General features: G+C 45.8%; 1 protein-coding gene across 1 annotated transcript in view; it reads right to left on the bottom strand.

Moving 5' to 3' along the window:
- Positions 1 to 19,195, bottom strand: part of ATF6 (activating transcription factor 6) — a 177,491-nt gene extending 158,296 nt beyond the window's left edge. The window contains exons 1-7 of the mRNA XM_090048719.1: positions 19,070 to 19,195; positions 17,472 to 17,548; positions 12,954 to 13,041; positions 12,340 to 12,437; positions 10,651 to 10,780; positions 10,203 to 10,409; positions 3,244 to 3,464 (exon numbers count right to left, since the gene is read on the bottom strand). Coding sequence (XP_089904845.1) covers positions 3,244 to 3,464; positions 10,203 to 10,409; positions 10,651 to 10,780; positions 12,340 to 12,437; positions 12,954 to 13,041; positions 17,472 to 17,548; positions 19,070 to 19,151 — 903 coding nt within the window. The 5' untranslated portion in view covers positions 19,152 to 19,195. The remainder of the gene's footprint in view (positions 1 to 3,243; positions 3,465 to 10,202; positions 10,410 to 10,650; positions 10,781 to 12,339; positions 12,438 to 12,953; positions 13,042 to 17,471; positions 17,549 to 19,069) is intronic.
- Between the last annotated feature and the right edge of the window lie 1,942 nt (positions 19,196 to 21,137).

Here is a 21,137-nt window from a genome sequence, read left to right as displayed (position 1 = left end):
CACTCTCTAGGCCTCTGATAGTACAATATTATCCAGCCAGCGTAAGCAAAAGAAAAAAGGGGGAGCTTGTAGCCAGGTTCAGTAGCTCATCTTCTTGGCTCACTGGTCCTTGGCTGTTGTGCTACTATACAGGCATCCAAATCTCCAGCCTACTTTTCTGATTCCTACACTCCCTGGTTCAGAGCTGAACTCCAGCTCTGGTTGCTTGGGTCCTTGCTGCCTGACTCAATGGAACAAAGCAGGGAGCATGTACTCTGATCCAAGTAGCTTCCCTTATGTGGAAAGTTACTGAGTGAGAGGCAGCTGTGGACAGACCCTAGCAAGGCAAGGGCACAGAAGAAAGGCCAAGCATTCAGCTAAAGCTGCTTGGCAGATTGCATGTCTTAATGCCCCTGATGCAGATCTGCCATGTAGAGAACCCTGGAGAAAGACCCTATGCCTCTCCAAGCTATTTTCCAATTTCTCTATAAGCCGACTCAGGTAGGCAGCTCTGTCAGTTACTCTTGGGTCCCATAGTTAAGACCACCTAGGGAAGCAGTGCAGCCCAGCGGATAGCACTCAAACCTGGGAATTCACGGTTTCCAAGGCCTTTCTCAACTTAGTCACTGGCATATACAACAACCCTGGGCAACTCCCTGTTCCTCAGTTTCCTAATCTGTAAAATAAGGCTGGATAGTGACTCTATCCCTTGAAAACTATTCCAATAAGAGTCTTTGATTGTTCACTAACAATCTGTTGAGAGGCATCCACACCATTAGTGTCCTGGAGACCTCAAGGGTAATTCATATTCAAAATGCCACTTAACACAGGATGGTCTCACCCTCTCATCCACACTGTGTATATATATGAGTAAAACAGCTGTGTTGTAGGTATGAATTTGCAAAAACACCCTCTCCAAGTCTACTTGACTGGTGATGGGTGGCACCAACTCACAAGTGAAACATATGTTACTACAGTTCCGGTTAAGAAAGTTAGTAATAGACACATTTCTGTATGCTTTCCTGGGATTTTTCCTACAGTCTAGGAAGAAGAGAATAACCTGTGAAATCTGTAGAGGCATATCTAGGTTTTACCTGCTTGTTGAAGACACTGATTTTAGTCAGCCCAGCATGCAGTACAAAAGCAGTCTGGTAAACTGCATGAAACCCTCAGTCTCCCTCACTGTCCAAGAGATTCAATAGACACATACTTCTGCAGGACCTAACAAAGACTAGCTGGCACTCCTCCAAATCCACAAGCCTCAGTTGACTTTCTGGGGGTCTCCCACAAAGCCTTAGTAGGCTTGTCAGCATCTCAGTAGCAATAATGTTAAAACAGTCAAAGGAATAACCTTAACCTGAGGGTGACACTGAATAAATTTCCTAAGAGTTCACAAGTTCCTAAATAATAACAAAAAAAGGATCCACGCAACCTTCTCTTATTCTGCATCACCTCTTTGAAATATATGGCAAGAATCACCGTTTGCAGAATGTCTCAAAGTCCTTTGCTCAGAGGAGCTGGAGACATGGAACTTATCCTGACATCTTTCAGGAGACTCATCCTGAACTGTATGTGATGTGTGACAAATGCAGAGAGGCAAGTCTGCTCAGCAAGAAATTAATTTTGTGGAAACACATCTGTATGCTGCTATTTCTAGCACACTTTTTAAATATTTATTTTAAGCATGAACTTGCACGACCCTTGCTACTCATGTTCACTCAATATTACAAGCTCTGAACAAGACAACACAGCTAAATGCAACTAAACAAATACACTGGTTTGCTACATGTCATTAATCACCATTGTGCAAAGCATTCTAATTGAAACAGGCCCCTGCTGCTCAGATCTTTGTTAATTTCTTCTTTAATTTCAGAACAAGTTATTTCCTTCCTCCAAGTGTTTTAAGTTTCAGAGGGCCATGTGTGCTTGCAAAGGCTGGAACAGGGCAGACTCTTTGTAAAAGATAAGATGCAAGACATAAATTGGTGTCTTCTCAGGCATACCATATGCTGAAAAACAGAAGCTACTTAACAAGAGTAGCCAACTAAATCTGCTTCCCAAGAATCTAGTTTCGGGCCAATTCTAAAAGCACTGCAGGTCCTGTATTATTACACTTCCATTCCTCATACGGACTGACTGTGGGAAATGATAGATTGCTACTTTGTTGTTGTCTACCCAATAGCTGTGTATTCAAGACTGGGCTGGAAAGGTTATGAAAAACAGGCTCTTCCCCAAAAGGTCTGGCTCTTCCACTTCCATAAGAACATTTTTACTACAGTGATTCAAATGAAGTGTTGACATCCCAACCAAAATCAGAATCCCAGGGTACTATTCCATACATGTACATAGTAAGAGACAGCTCCTTCCAAGATCTAAATATACAAGACAGATGAAGGCAGAAGTACCTCCTTAACATTCGCCTTTACCCCAATGCCTCAATACTTAACCTGAACAGAGTCAGACAAGTTACAAGCTGTACATATTCCTGCCCTTAACAGAGGAATGAGAGGACAAAGTTTCCCTTTTTTTTAAACAAATGAGTCAGAGGGCATACAGATCTTGAGTGACTTGCCTGAGGTCTGAGTTTAAAGCCCCATCACCTGACCCCAGGAGTCTTTCCTGACCAAGTACAGAGGGGCTTGGCCCAATGATCTGTAAGGTCCCTTCCAGCCCCTAACATCTATGGAACGATGAAATAATCCACAAAATCTGTGGCACAACTCAGATTTCCTAAGTGCCAGCCTGGTATCCTAATCATTAGGGTTACCTTGATTTTCTTGGTATTTAGCCTCTTCCATCTCTAGCCCTTGAGCAAGATGAAATGCGAAAGCAAAGGCAAGTGACAAAAATACTTCATGAAAGCCTTTCAGTACTTGCTAAGGCAGTTGGAGTTCACTTCTAGATTTAGGTGAAGGCCTTAACAGGTGGAGTTGGGGGTGTCTTTATTTTAATGATTCATCTATCCCTACTATTAGGGCCATGGTCTGTTTTAGGAATATCCAACAAATGGGTGCATTTCCTTTTTAGGTAAACTCGAGGAAAATATTCCTACCTAGATTATAAGACAGTGCATTTTTTTGCCCAGTAAGACTGCTGATGTCCAAACACTAGAAGTGTTAAAAGGCATACCTGAGTTCAGTGCTCAGCAAGGTCAAGGTGCCTTCCTCCTTAGACCGTGATGCCCACAGGTGTTACCATGACCAACCCCTCAGATCATATGCCAACAGCTGAATTACAGGCTATCATTAAACAGCTAGAACTTACATCCATGCCAGTAGCTGGTGTGGTGGTTTGGAGAAGAGGTTTAGTGACTGCTATTTTTCCACTCCCTGAAGTGTTTCCTGAAGCTTGTGGAATCATGTTCATGGTGCAGCTGTGAAGCTGGGAGGTGCCTCCAGTGACAGCAATAACTGGCTGAGAGGCAGGAAGAACTGCAGGAGCCTGAAGCTGTACCATAGTGGTCTGAGAAAGCATCACTGGCTGACCTAGGGGAGAGAGAGACAGGCAAAAAAACAATCACGAATGAGTCAAAGGATTCCTAAAGGTTCTACACTTCTTCTCTTGATTTTGCATGAAGTTACAAGTAAAAATATAGCTTTCCTATCTACACCTCAGCAGAGCAAGGACAAGTATTCCAGTAGTCCAGGCAGCCAGATGAAGAGTTTATGGATCCGGATATGGTATCCTTCTGTGGTGACATTTCACCCTGTTGGAAGAAGTCAACTGATAAGCTAATGGACCAACACTATCCACTCTGATTTTCCTGAGTACTTCAGAGAGCAGCAGAATGTCTACTGAAGCCATGTATTTTAATCTGGCAGAAAATGTCTTTTGCTATCCCTGATCTACAGAAGTGCATGGGCACTTGGAGTCGATCCTGATGAAAGAGGCTTAAGAGGGCAACACCTACTGAAAGACACCCATGATAGTTTGAAAAACCATTTCAGTTTACCCTGGCAGAAGATTAAACTTGTTCTGATTGATACAGCAGTATCAGATATATGCTCTGCATGGAGTCTGTAGCTTTTCTCCTTTCTTTGAATAAATATGGGAGCAAACTTTTTTACACTATTACAAGACATGTTAATGACCATTAGAACACATTCTACTTTTCCTCTGAGTTCATAAGAACAATCTGGACCCAATGGATGGTTCATATTTCTAGAGGAAGTATGGGTAGTTTGGCTTTTCAATTTTTCCAGAGTAGCGTTTCTCAACACATAGGTCGCAACCCAAAAATGGGTTCCAAGACTATACGAAAGGGTCATGAACAAACTTTAAAAATGGATCAACAAACTTTAAAACTGGATTATCCTTTGAGGGAGAAAAATGTGGGAAACCATGGTGTGACAGGAGTATCAATATCGGAGCCTTTCTGGGAGTGGCTCCACCCTCCTGTAATGGGCCAACCGCCTGCTTACTCACCTGCCACACCTTGATCTTACTTGATTAGTAGATTGTTGTAATCAGCAGAAGGCTGCCCATTTTTCGCACCCTGGTGACGGGGCGCTACCTGCGGCTCCTTTTCCTCCCCTACACCGCAGCCCAAGCCTCGCAGATGGTGTTGACATGGTTTGACCTAGGCCCTGTTATGTCTTGGCCCTCCTCTTTATTCCTGGGGCTTCCCGCTGCCCCCCTCTCGCTCTGGGGCTGGAGCCAATGCACCCCACAAATACTACACCCTCTCTGGCACCAGGAACCCCCACGCTACTGGGGAGTCCCTATGAGGCCTCCTCCAACCCCTAATAGCCTCACCCAGTCCTCTGGTCAAAAAAATGAACATAAAAACACAAAGCCCCTGGGCTACAACATAAAACTAGACCGTCCAGTCAAAACAGATTCACTCCCTACTAGAGAGTGAGGGCGAGAGGGAGGGAGGGCTCCCCAACCCCAGCAGTAACCAGGGGACGTTCACACCGCCAGAGTTCTCCCCTCTCTCTGCCTGTCCTAGCTGAGTTCCGACTCCCACAGCCGCTGGAGAGGAACTTCTCTCCTGGCCTCCTACCTGGGCTTAAGAAGGGCTAAGCCCTGCCCCTTACTGTCAGCTGGTTTTACCGGTTGCCTCGGCAACCAGCACCCGTGCAGCCCTGGTGACTGGCAGCTGAGCCTCCCCCTTCCTGCCACTAGGGGTCTCTCCTGAGCCGTATCCACTTTCAGGCGCAAGGCACCTGACACATGCCCCCCACACACACTCCCACCCCATACATGGAGGGGCTAGGGCCTGAGGGCAGGGGGCAGCAGGTTGGGAGTGAAGGGCACTGGCAGGGCTGGGGGCTGTTTTGTACTTAAACTATTTACTGGGTCAGGACCAGCCACTGATGTTTACAAATGGGTCCCAGTACAAAAGAGGGTGAGAACCACTGTTCTAATACTTGTCAGTGAACTGCCCAGCCTTGTTTATAGCGAGTTGAAGGGATGAAGACAGGTTGTCTTAAAAAGTGTCATCTGTCAGGCTCTATCCATTCATCTTCCTTAGAAGCTGTGGATGTAAGACCATGACATCCAGATTAAGCCTGCAGTTCTGGAATCAAAATATAAGCCTTCAGATTAGTAAAGTGCATTTTCCATTTCAGAACAAGACTCCAGCTAGCGCTGTTCAGTATTTTAGTACTCAGAGGACAACACGACAAGGCAAGAGCATTCTAGATGCAGAGCTTTCATTATAATGATTCCTGTCAAGAACCTCCCCCCTTCCCCTATCTGACACAGTCACTCTTGACAAGACCTCAGAATTTTTCCTTTTAAGAAACCAATTCCAAATTTAGATGCAATCGACATGGGGAAGAGAAATGCCATTCTTGAAATGTAGCCAACAAGCAACAGGTCCACAAAACAGAGAACAGCTGAGGAGGACCATAAATCTGGATAAAAGTCACTTTAATGAGGGAAGGCTGTAGGGTCTACAACTGTCTGAACAGAGCAGCAAGGTACCTCGTTTCCATGGGTCCAAGTAAAGGCCTGGAGTTATAATAGACAGACAGTGATGTTTGTTAGCCACTTGAGGATCCATCTGAATAAAAGCTGTTGTAAAAGGTAAAAATTTGATCATAAGGAAGGCTCAGACATATAAAGCTGCTGCTGCTTGCTTTTCTCTTACTAATCAGAACTGACTGTGTGTGTCAGTCCTCTCCCTCCTGCATTTTTACTGAAAATATTTAATGTGTATAAAGTGAATCACAAGCAAACATATGAACCAACTCAAAGAAGCAAAGCATTCAAAAAATGATAGGCCAAATAAAATAGGTTACAAATAAATGACATAAGGAAACAGTACAGATTTTCATAGCCTTAGCAATGTCCTTAAATTACCTTACACTGAAACCCCCTTTTTTTTTTTTTTGAGAAAGGGGCCTCTTTATACCAAAAAGACTGATAAGACTTACAAAAGACTGACAAAAACTTAATGAAACATTCCTCCTCCCTCCAGGTAAATTAATACCACAAAGACTTTACTAAAGACTTTACTAAGACAATTAAGACCTATTCGCACCCAAAATATTTCAATCCAAAAGCTTCACTTGCTCTGTACACATCTTAAGATGTCATCTGAAGATTCTGGCCTAGTCTACACTACAAAGTTTTACTTGCAGTACTCCAGTTTCAAGTTCACTCAGAGTTCCTTCACAGTACCAGAATCTTGCCCTTTCCTACCTAGTGCCCTCCCAGGACACACTTCATACACTGCTGGTGCAGTGGAGCCACGCACACCTGACAGAAGTGCGTGGATGGGTATGTAGGCATGGTAGCTGCTGTCTTTCACCAGAATTTCAATGTGCAGAGGCAGATAAATGTTGACATCTCATATATTGGTGAGGAGGGAAGGAAAAGAGAAAGAAATCATATGGTACTATCCTCATAATACCTCTTCTCTCTTCTTCCAAGCTTTGATGAGCAACATCACACTTAACAGTGGCATTCCAAAGTATCACCACTGGCATCTGAGTTAGTACCCATGAAGATTAATGGGACCATTCATAACAATACCTTCTCAGACAGTACTAAACAACACAGTACTTCACTGGATGAGTACCTCAAAAAGGATTAAGGGGGTGTCAACCTGACTCTAAATCTGAACTTTTCATTGGAGGCAGTCAGACTAGAGATTACAGAGAGGATGGGGATGGCTTTTCTCTGTAGCCACAGGGAACAAGACTAAGACCAATGGATTTAAACTGAGGCAGAGGAAATTTAGGTTGGAGATAAGGAGGAACTTTCTGACTGCAAAGGTAGCCAAGCATTGGGACAGGCTACCTACAGAATCTGTGGAAAGTTGGACAGGTACTTGGAAGGTTTAGTCAGGGATGATCCTGCCTTGAGCATGGCGTTAGACTACATGCAAGGTCCCTTTCAGACCTACTTTCTTATGACCCTATGACAGTGAAAGTACATTGTGCTCCATGCAACCTCAGTGCCAGACCCCTTGGCTTTAGCTAAACTTCTAATGCAGCAATTCCCAAACCTTTTCTTATTGTGTACCGCCTTCCAGACTTGCCAGCTGCCTCATACCCCTACCTGCACGAGTTTTATATATTAACCCCTTAAATGTCAATTATTATTAGCAGATTTAATTTTCATTATAACATTACACAATTTCTCTTGCATATCCCCACAGAGGTCTTGCGCAGTACGTGTACCACAGTGTGAGAACCTCTGGCTTAGTGGAAAAGCAGTTAATGAAAACAAGTTTCCCTAGATCTGTTCTGTACCCATCAACATCACTGCCATATATATGCACACTTAGGGAATTTTTCACATTTTCTGCTACTCCTTGGGTTCAAAACTTTAGCAGCAATTAAATATTGTAGGCAACTGTGGCCATCTGATGGTCAAATGAGAAACTACATTAGACAGTTCCAGTGAATGCTCCATAATATGCATGTACTGGGTTTGCAAAATAGTAAAACGCAGCTCACTATTTGTGAGTGAAGATGGAGCACACTTCAGCAAACAGCAATAGACCAAGGTTGGGCTGGACACTAAAAACTTGACAATGTCAGAGGCAGCATTAGCTGTGAAACTGATGAAAACAGCTAAAGCTACACGAAATAACTAAAATGCTTAATCTGACATAAGATCTCAGTGACCTGTGTCACTGAGATCTACAAGGATGGTAAATGGCTAGTGGCAGCTGCCCAACATAAACATCTGCCCATGTTAGCCATCGGTGTTTTAAGCTGTAGGAGTGTTATCATACAGTCCAAGTAAAAAAACAGCACTGCAATTAGAAAGAACTGGTTCTCATAAAATGAATTTTAGAATTTGCCATGTTAATAGCTCTTGAGAGAGGGAGAGTGACAGACAGACAGACACAAGTGACTTAAGATTTATAAGTTACAAAGAAGAACACAGAAGTTGCCACGCCATATCAGACAAATGACCTATTTAGTACTAAGTCTTTAGTACTGTACCTTCAACATGGTCAGGAAATAGTGCCTTTCAAAGAAAGGTGAAACAAACCCAGGCAATTATGGACTAGCTTCTCCACAAGAGAGGTTTCTTACTCTATACACAAGCTTTTTCCATCATTTTAGGGTAGGTCATATCATGAAGTGAGACAGTTCATAAACTTATCTGTAACAACTGTGGAGGGTTTTTTTAGGTAAATATTTCCTTGTTTGTGAATCCTACCAAACCCTTTGGTTTCAGCATCTTGCAGCAATGTGCTCCACAAGGTGGTTATTCACGGAGTTAAACGAGAAAAAAAAAAAGACTTTCTGTTGCTTTTAAATGTCATTCAGCCATTTCATTTAAATCAGTTTGGGGCTCATACTAAGAGAAAAGGCCAACAGGAACACCTAGCTTACCAGTGGTTCTCAACCTTTTTGAACTCAAGGCATCCCTCCATAATTTTTGTGAACTGAAAGGCACCCAATTTCAAAAAACTATTTTATATATTATTACAGTGCTTACCTCCTTGCAGAGAAGCTGGGCAGTGGGGGAAGAGGGTCTGTCCAGGTAGGGAGAAGCCTGAGCCTGCATTCTCAGATTATTTCCTCTCACCTTGAGACACTCTTCAAAGGATCTCGTGGCACCCCAGGGTGCCCACGCACCTTAGTCGAGAATCACTGTCTAAAATCAGTGATGCCCAATCTTTTTGCCCCACAGGCCAGATGGGCAGTGCCAGGTTCATCTGTGGACTGGATCCAGCTAATGGGGCAAATCTGGCTGTAAGCAGTTGCACAGCCTAATCTTGATCCATCCACCCAGGGCACAGCAGGGTGGGGCAGTCCCGATCCAAACATGGGGGTGGGGAGATAGAAGCAGCAAATGTCACAGTCCAAATGCAAAGGATGGGGGCGGGGGCGGGGGCAGGGGCAGGACAGTCCCAGTTTAGACACACAGGGTTGGGGCAGGGGAAGTATGGGAACAGAGTAACCCTGATCCAGATGCATGGGGGGAGGGGAAGGAGAGTTCCAATCTGGACATATCAGACAAGACAGGGTAGGGCAGGGCAGACCCAATCTAAATGCATGGGGGGGCATGCGGAGCCACTCCAGTCCTGATGTGTGTGGATTGGGGGCCAAGGGTGAGGGAAAGAGGAGCCCAGCCAGATCTGGACACTCAGGGGTGGGGCCCAGGACAGCTCTGATCCCCCTTCACTGCAACAGCCCAGACAAGATTGGAGTTGGCTGCCCAGGCAAGGCTGGCGTTCTCATCTGTGGAGGAGCTCCACAGGCTGGATGTCAGGGCTCTGTGGGTCAGAGGTTGAACAACCCTGTTCTCACCCACTGATTAATGGCAGATGGAGGCTCAAAGCCCTATCAGCTCCAATTTCCTCCATACACTTTTTGCTGCTAGGACTCTTAGGCTGCCCATCAAACAGCTTCTCTCTCCTCAAAAGCTACCTCTTCACATAATGACACAATTTCATTAAAACTAATAAGAAACTACAATCATCCCATCCTATTTTCTGTTCTTACCAGGAAGCAGCTGTCTAGGACTATTTATATCTTTGCATTTTAAAATACATAGCCCCATTCCCATCTTGAGACAATCAAGGGCTAATCTGAGTTAATTCCCACTCAAACTGTGTGTGTAAATGACTGTCAACCACTGCCACATTTTTGGATACAAATCAAAACCAGGGAGAAATAAGACCTGAGATAAACTCAATATTTGTTTTTTTACCATTACTCAACTTACCATGGAATGTCATTTCCATTTGCCCAAAAAGAAAGCAAACCCATCTCTAGCCCTCTACTCAACCACAACTATACACTGACCTTTTGGAGGGGCTGGCTGGATGCTAACCACTGGCTGCTGCTTTGGCAGTGGCAGAAGTGTTGGAAGGGTCTGAATAATGATGGCTTTAGCCGGTAAACCAATGTTGGTCTGAGTCTCAGGTACAGCAGGCAGCAAGAGAGGCTTGGGCTGAATGGAAAGTTTGGATGCCTGATTACATCGCTTTGGTGTCTTTGCAGAGCTACTGGCTGGGGAGAAGGAAAATAAATGAGTTAGTTTCAAAGATCTAAAAATAAGAATTCTATAAGGAGTTACTGATGTATTTCTTTGTTAAGATGTGCTTCTCATGCCAAGTACATTTATCAGAAACAAAAGGCCTAGCTATTCGAATAGGACTGTGAAAGTCCTTTTCCCCTCACACGCATCATTTCAAAAAAGGCAATGATGCATGTACCAACAGCAAGGCCAAATAAAAAATATTAATCATACCAGACCGGAGTGTGGCATTGGCAACAAGCTTTTTCTCATTCTGGCCATCAGGGGATGAGGGACTTGTGGAGCTCTTGCCATAAAGAGAAAGGGGAGACATCTGGGAGCTGGAGCTGAAGTCCAAGTCTTCCTGTTGATGGAAAGTACAAAAAACCCCACAACTAATGACAGATCCTTCAAAACAAAAAAGAGAGTGCTTAAAAAATAAACCAAATACATCACAACCTGTATTATTCATACAGGAATGATTCATAAACCACTTCTTTTTAATACTCAGGTGCTTTGCTGTGACTTTCATTTCAAAGGGCACTCCTTCTCTGATCAGCTGAGGAACAGTAAGTCTGACACAGCTGATTGGAAAGTGATGCCCTGTGAAATAGAAGCTGTGACTAGGATATGGTACACACCCAGTCCCCCATAGCCATTTGCTGAGGTTAGATATACCTAGGTTTACCAAGTTTGCAAACTCTGCAGTGGGGTTATGGTCCTGTATAAAGAATCTGATTTTTTTACTGTATTTTCAGTGTTCAGTTCAGTGTTTAACTGGCCTTTCTACTAAAGCCTCCCACAGTAACAATGAGGATGGAAAGAGATATTTTTATCCAACCTTTTATTCTTGGCAGTACTAAAGGCCATTTAAAAACAAGCAATCCTCTTCTTTTTATCCAGCAAGATCAGGCAGACAGGGGATAGCAACAGCTACTAGAAAGGCCGTTCTGTAGTGAATACTTTTGGACTCTACACAGATACAATACATACGGAAAAAAGATCACAGGAAGTGCACTGTGTGACAGCTTGTTTAATTTTGCAGGTTTCCCTCATGCCCCTCCCACTACTGATCAGCAGAGGGGCCCTGTGACTTGCTCCTGATTGGCAGGGGGGTGAAAACCACAGTTTTAAATATGGCAGAGTTTTTGCTAAGAGGCCCCAATGGCCCTGATGTTTGTTGCTAACTGGACAGGAGGCAAAAGCCATGCCAAATTTAAAACCACACATTTTGTCTCCCTGCCAATCAGTGCGGGGAGGCCTGGGGGAAACTGCAAGATTAAAGGAGTCACCATGCAGCACACTTCCACTGCAATTTTGGTAGGTACTTAACAATGCATTCTCAGTTATCCAAACCTATTTGGCAATGCTGTTGAATTTACTCAGGTAAGTGAAACTGTGACAAGGTCAAGGTAATCTCTCTCAACAGGGCTTCTGATTGGCTTATCTAACTGGAGTCCATTGAGATGGTGTCCAGACAAGCTTTTATGTGCGAAGTAATGTGTTATCCAAACTCCAGCTCATTCTTTATTGCTAATTATGTACGTCCTAGTAACAACATCAAATCAAACTCGAGGCAACCTGCTAGCCACTTGGATAACAGAGGATGTATCTTAGTTGTTCACAGCATAACATGGAAAAACTAGGCTCCTGAACTCCCCTGCAATATTATCTGCTGTGCATTATGTTCCTGTTTGTATGGATCAGAGAGTAGCATGGGAAAGAAAAAGGCTTAGTACAAGAAAATTTGACTGAAGAAACTGTTACAGGGACAGGCAAGATAACTGAAAGCAGTTTATTATAAGAAAATAGATCAGAATATGTTGATGCTGTTCTTTTAATATGTACTTCCTTTATAAGCCATTCTTTCATTCATACAATATCATTGTAAGCCATGTAAAGCATCAAAACGTTAGTGCTTACAGGCACATGTTGTGCTGAAGAGTCCACTGGTGATGATGGTGAAGGGACTGAAAAAGTTGTATTAGCTGGTGATTGAGGTTCCGTCTTCAAGTTTGCTCCTACAAGAGACAAAGACAAATAGGCTTTTGTACTGCACAGATCTCTAACAACAGAAGCATCACCCAGAGAACCTGTCACTCTACTTCAAGCATTCAATTAAACAAAAGAAAAGAAAAATAACTAAAATACATGCGTAAAAATAGTAAAACTACAAAAGTTATGTAAAAAAAGTACCTAATGTTCTACCCAAAGGAGAAAAAAACATCAACGAAGCAATTTCTGGTTGCAAAAATCATAGCATACATAGGACCTTGAAGATCATCTAATCCAGCCCCCTGAACAGATACCAGATGCACTGTTCCTGAACCATCCTAGACAGATGCCATTCAGCTTCTTGAAAATCTCCAATGAAAGAGATTCCACAGCTACCCTAGACAGTTTGGTCCACTGCCCTAATGGATCCTAGAAGGTTTTTTCTGAGCTTTGATCTGCTCAGGTATTCTAGTAAACAGTTCCGCTGGTATCCCCAAACTTATGACACCTGTGACTAGAAAGTCATAGCTCGTATGTATTACCTGAAAAAGTCTGGTTTGTAGTATCCCAGAGGTCTGGGTCACAAGACATCAAATCCAGATCAAAATCAAGGTTATACAGACAATTTTTCTGAAATGACAGTTCAGCATAATTAGATTTCAGAGAAGGAAGAACTGAGGATATATATTATAACCAGCATGCATTATGCTCAGCTAATTATAGAACAAAATAACAGAAAGGAATTCTAAGGCACCATTTGTACCTTATGGTATAGTGAAACCAGTGTTCACAGCTAAACTCTCAGAAGCATATAAGGCAAGTTTTCTATAACAATAATGATGTAAGTCATAGATGCAGAAAGAGACTATGGCTTTTAGTTCAGTCTTAATCAGCAACTGGATAAGCAGGGGGAGAAGGGGTGTTACCTGAGTAATTATTTTTCCAACTATTATTTATAATGCAGTAGCAAACTACAGGTCTCAGTCATTATTTGAGATGATGATTTTCTGCATTTTTTTGTCTTTATAATACCTGATTTCACATCAATACATTCCAGCCTTGAGATGTCAAGATTATTAGCTCCATTTTACAGATGGGAGAAATTGAGACCTGGGGATGCAACACGATTTGGTGAAGGACATTAGCAAGATGGATTACAGAGCTAGTAATAGACCCCAAATCTACAAAGTGATAAACCAATGCTCTCTCTATTAGGCACACAACAGTTAAATAAACAGATACCTTCAATTCCCAGAGGGAGGGCATCCAACTTCCTTTTCCAAAGATACTTTGACTCTATGCAAATGGCACAAGGACAGACTTTCATAAATGAGTCAACAGGAGGTTTTGGCTCCCTGTACAAAACCCCCCTCTATTTTATGAATTCTCCTCCTCCTAAAAGGAGTGGAATTCTCCAGTCTCAGCCAAGGAGCAAAATTATTCCAATAAATACAAAGCAAAATATTTAAAAGCATCACATGTTCCTAAGAGAATTTCTGGAGACCATGAACACCCAAAATATACAAGATGGTTGTGTCAGAAGTGAGGTAAACCGCAAGAATGTCAAAAAGGGTAGCAACTCTAGGGCAGGGCCCATTATGTGGATATAACTTGGGCATGCACTGATAAAGATTTCCTTGGTCAATACCAATGGCTGATTATTTATCATAAAGCAGGTATCAAATTAGGAGCAAATAACTAAGTCACATTAGTGGATGTGTAGACGTGCTAATGCACATTAATGTGGTGTGTGTTAGTAGACACATACTGCATTAATGCGCATTAGTATGTTTGCATGTGAGCTAATGTGACCTAGCTTTTTATGCCCAAATGTAATGATCTTAATGCACATTAGTGGGTCCATGTATAGACATGCGCCTGAATCGCCTTATGCGCCTTAAGCAAAGGCACATTAAGTTTAGGCACACGTGCATCGCAGAAACCAACTGGTGACTTTGGGAATGGTGTCTCGAGGCGGGCTTTGGTTTCCTTGACAACAACCCGCACATCACAACAAGAGACATGCTCGGATGGGATGGGCTCCACCTTTCTCCTAAAGGAAGGGCAAGGCAGAGATGGAACTGGGACTAGCTACCCGGATCAAGGACAAGAAGTCCTTTTTTAAATATATAGGGGGCAAAAAGAAGGTTCCGGGTAACGTGAGGCCCCTGCAGGACACACTAGGAAATTTGGTTGTCACATCAGATGACAAAGCTAACATATTTAACGATTTCTTTGCCTCCATTTTCCTGAGTAGGGACCGGAACAGCTACCCCAACTCTGGGCCCCCCTCACACCCCAGAGGAGGCACACCTAGGCCAAGGGTTAGTGAGGAACTAGCTAGGGAACTTCTGGAGGGACTGGATGTATTCAGATCAGCTGGTCCAGACGATCTCCACCCTAGAGTACTGAGGGAATTGGCTGAGGTCATTGCAGGACCAATGGCATGGCTGTACGAGCACTTGTGGTGCTCTGGTGTGGTGCCAGAGGACTGGAAGAGGGCCTATGTGGTTCCCATCTTCAAAAAAGGGAGGAAGGAGGACCCGGGGAACTATAGGCCAGTTAGTCTTATCTCAATCCTGGGGAGGCTTTTTGGGAGAATTATCCTGGCACATGTCTACAAGGGACCAGCAGGGGAGATTATGCTTAGGGGCAACCAACACAGGTTCATTAGAGGCAGGTCCTGTCAGACCAACCTGGTGGCCTTCTACGACCAGGTCACCAAATCCTGAGATGCAGGGGTAGGAGTGGACATAGCTTTTCTGGACTTTCAGAAGGCCTTCAACACTGTCTTTCACGCCATTCTCATTAATAAACTGGGGGACTGTGGTGTCGACACCTACACGGTCAAATGAGTCGCCAACTGGCTGGAGGGTCACACCCAGAGAGTGGTGGTGGACGGGTCTTATTCGACCTCGAAGGATGTGGGCAGTGGGGTCCCCCAGGGCTCGGTCCTTGGGCCCGCACTGTTCAACATCTTCATCAGTGACTTGGACAAGGGGGTATAAAGCACCATGTTCAAATTTGCTGATGACACACTAAGATGTGGGGGAATGTGGCTATGCTAGAAGGAAGGAATAGGCTATAATCAGACCTAGACAGGTTACAGGCATGGGTGGATGAGAATAGGATGGGATTCAACACTGACAAGTGCAAGGTGCTGCACCTGGGGAGGAAGAACCAGCAGCATACCTACAGGCTGGGGAACTCCTCTCTCATCAGTGCAGAGGTAAAAAAGGGATCTTGGAGTCATCACTGATACTAGGATGAACATGGGTCGGCAGTGTGGGGATGCAGTCAGGAAGGCCGACTGCACCTTGTCATGCATCCACAGATGCATCTCAAGCAGGTCCAAGGAGGTGATCCTCCCACTCTATGCAGCACTGGTCAGGCCGCAGCTGGAGTACTGAGTCCAGTTCCGGGTGCCGCACTTCAAGAGGGATGAGGACAACATAGAGAGGGTCCAGAGGAGGGCCACTCGCATGATGAGGGGGCAGCTGGCAGGCCATACGAGGAGAGACTATGGGACCTGAACCTGTTCAGCTTCCACAAGAGAAGGCTGAGGGGGGATCTAGTGGCCTGACTAGTTTGTAAAAGAGGGGACCAGCAGGCGCTGGGGGAGTCACTGTTCCCCCAAGCACCACCAGGAGTGACTAGGAATAACGGTCACAAGATGGCAGAGGGTAGATTCAGGCTAAATCTCAGGAGGCGCTACTTCACGGTCAGGGCGGCTAGGATCCAGAACCAACTTCCAAGAGAAGTGGTGCTGGCTCCTATCCTGGGAGTCTTTAAGAGGAGGCTAGATGAACACCTTGCCGGGGTCGTTTGACCCCAGTAATCTTTCCTGCCACGGCAGGGGGTTGGACTCGATGATCTGCTCAATCCCTTCCGACCCTACAAATTATGAAACTATAAATACATATGTAGACATGCCTACTGACTCTATGAATCACTCTAGAACTTTGTCCAGAATTAATGTCAGACTGTGCAGCCTGTAATTACTGAACCTCCCCATTTACTTTTTTTTAGTATTAGTGCAACACAAGTTTTCTTCTAGTCAGCTGGAACTTTGCCATGATTCCCAAATTCATAAAAATATAAAGTTTTGCCCATTCATTTCCAATTATACCAGGCCTCTCCCACTTTACCTGTTGGGGGCAGCTCTCCATTTGTTATCGTACCTGGGAAATATAGTATACTGGATGTAGGTATACTGATCAAATGAGATTCACTTAACAGCATAAAATCAATTTTGCAATTATGTATATGGTAACAAAAATTAGGTTTCTTCAGAGGCTAAAGCATGCAAAGGAGATTATGGGGGAGAGACAAGTCAGTTTCATGACGGGGTACCATCTTGGAGACTAACTCAGTCCCTATGGTGCCACCCTGCCTCGTCTTCTGCAACCTACCTCTAACTATCCCTCTCCATTAGAGGCCTCAACAATGAGGGTAGCTACACAGTTTCAGGGCTGCAAAGAAAAGACCTAAAATGGTGAGGAGCTAAGCATCCCCCAAAACTGACAACACTGCAGCACTGACAGCCCTGTGTATTTATGAAAGCAGCTCAGTGCTGCCACATGGGCAAAAGCGACACCAACTAAGTAACCTCATTTGCAAGACTTCTTATAGTCAGGTAGCCTGTTTTAGGGATGCTAATAAAGCAGCACTGTCAGCCCTTTATGAGAATTGTTTAGACTGGGATAAACATATAATCTAGGTAAGTCTTTTTTCAGGCTCATACTTGTAATCAAGTATGCTGGAATACATTCACCCAAAAGGCAGTTAGGGGTGCCTGTATAATAGTTTCTTTAGCATCGTTTTCTATTTTTATGCTTCATTTCACCAACTTAGAGTAGCATTTTGCCTTTCAAAAGGGCTATTACCCAACACGGCCTTTTGATTACTCCTTGGGTTAATCAGAAGCAACAAACTGAGGTTACCAAGTGCACATATAAAAACAGGCCATATTCTCCAATGATTTCTTAGTGGCTGTGACAGTAAATGTTACAAGGATTTGTGGGACTTCAGCCCATGATGCTTCTCCTCTGGCTACTCACATAAGGCTCATTCTCCATATCCAGCTGCAAATCTGCCACATCTGCAAGGTCACTGAATTCATCGAAGAGGATAGATTCTAAAGGCAATACAAACAAAAAGGGAAAATACTTTATGCTACAAGTTATGTTTGGGGTAGTCAAAGGCACCAAAGAAGAGTTGAGCACCCTCACGCCCCGCCACCCAGTCCTCAAGCCAGATCCCTCTCCTAGCACTTTAATAGAAATTTCATTAGGACCTGGAATATAATCCAGACTGCTCTACAAGGCTCAAACCCTGCAGCAGGACAGTGGCTTAATCACACAAGAGCAGCACCCCAGAAAACTTCCTTCCCCTTTCCCTATATCCTGCCACAGCCAACATTCCTGCAGTCTGCCCACTGCTCCTTCCCACAGCTGTCCATCAACTACCTTCCCTCCCTTTTCTCCTCCCCATCAGTGCCCTCACAGGAACCCACTCACACCTGCTTCAGCATCCTAGACTCTTTCCCTTACGCCCTCACCCATTTACCTGCAAGATGCCTCCTCTGCCTCAACTCAAACAGGCCAAAGCCAGAAGGAATCATGCCAGTATCAAGCCCAGCCTCTCCAACACTGATTGCCTCCTGGGGCTGGGAGGTAATTCCTCCTCACTCCCCACGCTGATACATGAGTCATGGGTTTTTTTAAAGTTTTCCTCAGAGGCACTGAGCGTTGATTGCAGCCCAGGCTGGGGATTTTGGCGGGGCTGTGCCAATACTCCTGCTGGGACTTGAAGCTGGAGGTTCCTGGCTAGAGGGGCTTGCTCCTCTACCCTGGAATATTTGAAAAAACTCTCTCAGTAGGAGGGTGGTGAAGCTCTGGAACAAGCTGCCCAGAGAGGTGGTGGCATCTCCATCCTTGGAGGTTAAGGGCCAACTTGACAAAGCCCTGGCTAGAATGATCTAGTTGGGGTTGGTCCTGCTTTGAGCAGGGGGATGCACTAGATCAGTGTTTCTCAACCTGTGAGTCATGACCCAAAGTGGGTTGCAAGAATATATGAAAGGGTCATGAACAAACTTTAAAAATGGATTTTCTTTTAAAGGAGAAAAATATGGGAAACCATGGCTGTTCCCTTGCAGGCTGGCAGAGCTCCAGCCTCCAAGGAGCTGCTTGGGACCCCTGCATGCCCCAGATACACCCACCCGCGGACCCACACACTGGGGGGCGGGGCGGGGCCAGCGCGGCGGGAGTGAGGGGCACTGCGCCGGGACTGGCCATCGATGTTTACAAATGGGTCCTGGTACAAGAAAGATTGAGAACCGCTGCACTAGCCGACCTCCTGAGGGTCCCTCCCGCCCCCCACTGTCTCCCATCTGCACACTGGGGCGAGGAAGTTCTGCCCCCTGCTCAGACTGGTGCAGACTGGGGCGGGGGGAAGCTGCCCTGCCCTCGGGACCCCTGGACCGCACAGAGCAGCCTCCCCCGCTTCCCCGGTGGCGGCGGCTCCGGCTGTGATGTCCCGCCTTACGTCAGCGGCCGCCGGGGCGCGGGGATCCAGACTCGACGTGCCCGCGGGGCCCCTTCAGCCCGGCCTGCCCAGAGCCGCCCCCATTTCCCTCCCCCGGCGCGGCTGCTCTCACCCCAGTCGGGCCCGCCACCCGGCGGCGGCAGCTGCCCAGGCCCCGGGGAGCCCCAGTCGGACGCCACCACCTGCGCCGCCATGCCGCTTCCGGGTTCCGTCCCGAACACACGTCTCCTTCCCCACGTCACCCAGCCCCCTGCTACGGTGCCCGGGAGCGGTCAAAAAACCTCTCTGACAGCGAGCGAGGACGCGCGGGGGGAGGAGCTAGCTCCGCCCCACCCTGGGGGCGCGGCGTGGTGGGTGCCTGTTGGACGGGTTGTGCGGGACCCTGGTCCGTACCACGAGGGTTGGCGCTGTGGGTGCTCCTGCTGGGGGGATCCGAGATGGAGGTGCCCGAGGGGTAGGGCAAAGGCGCAGTGCCCCCGCAGCAGGGGGCTGGGAGACAGCTGTGCTGTGGGGCCTTGGGTAGGATTCAGCTGCAGGAGCCCGGGGGTGGGAGAGGGGCAGGCTTCACACACCCCTGTGGGGGTTTCTCCCAACAGCGCCACGGCCTCCTGCCTTCAGCCCAGAGTCCCCCCTTAATCACGCACTGGGTGAAAAAAAACCCCTTCCTCTTGCTAGTTTTAGGGTTGCCAACCCTCCAGAGTTGCAGGAATTAGAGATAAACTTCCAGGAGACTGCTGAGAGTCACCCCGGAGATAAATGATAGGACATTCATTAAAATAAATATTAAGTATTGAATGTGACGTATGCAGTTGTCCAGTGGGTTTTTAAAAGGTAATAGTCATGTGCATTTGCCTTCCTGATGTAAAATCATTCATGTCATTAGTGATGACATCTCCTGGGATAGATTCAGAGTTGGCAGCCCTAGCTAGTTTTAAATTTAGACTCCTCATTTCATTCTGTGACCCCTAGGTCTAGTTTCAGACTTCCTAAAGTCAGGGAACCCTTTTATATCACTTCTGCAGAACCATTACCCTCGGCGCCTTGGCTCCAAGGACCATGCAAGCTGACACAGAGCCAGCTGGCCTGGCCTGGCCATGGCTGCACACTACCTTCCAGCACCCTCCACTGTTACCCCCAGTTTCTGTGGACCCCCTGACAACCTGTCTCAGAGCCCCTGGGTTTGAAAGAACACCATTCAAAACCCAGCAGTGCTGGGCCAGGTCACCCAACAAGGTGGGCTTCATGCCCTCTGTGATCTGGTACCCAAGGTGTGGGAAAAGGGGGAGAGACATCAGGGAGGTTTATTGGGGTAGGGCTGCCAGCTGGGTGAATACATGGGTGCCATCTCACAGTCCCTGCCCCTGCCACCAGACCCAGGAACCAACTGGCGTAAGCTGATGGGAGGAGTCTCAGTGCCCATCAACCCTAACCATCATGTGAACAGGGGGAGATTCTCTCATCCTTTCCCCCCCAACACCCATCTTATACTCTGAGATGCATTCATCTCCCTCACAACCCACACCCCATGACAACACAGATTGTTAGGTCACCTGACAAGCCCACCTGAGCCAACATGGCTCCATGTCAGCTCACATGGTCCTTGGAGCCAAGGGTAGGGGTTTTGCAGCAGAAGTGATATGTATAAACACAGGACAGTTCCTTTCCCAAGATGTTGACAGTCCTGTTGAGATGTTGGATTTAGAATTCCTTTTACCTGTTCCTTCCTCAGTCAGTGAAAATGCATGTACTGTGTGCTCATAGACCTAACTGGGGGAAGCTGAAGAATGATGGGAGTTAGGGTGACCCTAGCCTGCTGATTGGAAGGGGATGTTTGCACCCTAATCTGATAGACATTAGGATAGGATTCAACACTGACAAGTGCAAGGTGCTGCACCTGGGGAGGAAGAACCAGCACCATGGACATCTAAGTGTGCATTAGGAGTTACACTTCTCTGTCTGCTTTTATCCTAGAACAGGCAAGAGCTCACGCTCAGGTCACACTCAGGAGCCAGAACTATCTGGGTAAAGCACTTCTCTGGTCATGAACACATAAGCAGTGGTCAAAGACCAACAGATCAGGAGTCAAAGCATTAATGAAGTGGGAAAGGACTATCAGGGTGTCCCTACAGTGTGATGAGTATTGTCTTCATTGAGTTAAGATAAATGCATAGCCTTTTTCC

Source organism: Crocodylus siamensis, chromosome 5 (genome assembly GCF_052110815.1).
Source record: "Crocodylus siamensis isolate JL-2025a chromosome 5, ASM5211081v1, whole genome shotgun sequence".
Taxonomy (NCBI): domain Eukaryota; kingdom Metazoa; phylum Chordata; order Crocodylia; family Crocodylidae; genus Crocodylus; species Crocodylus siamensis.
Note: the sequence above shows the minus strand (reverse complement) of the source record. Positions and strands in the feature narration are given on the sequence as shown.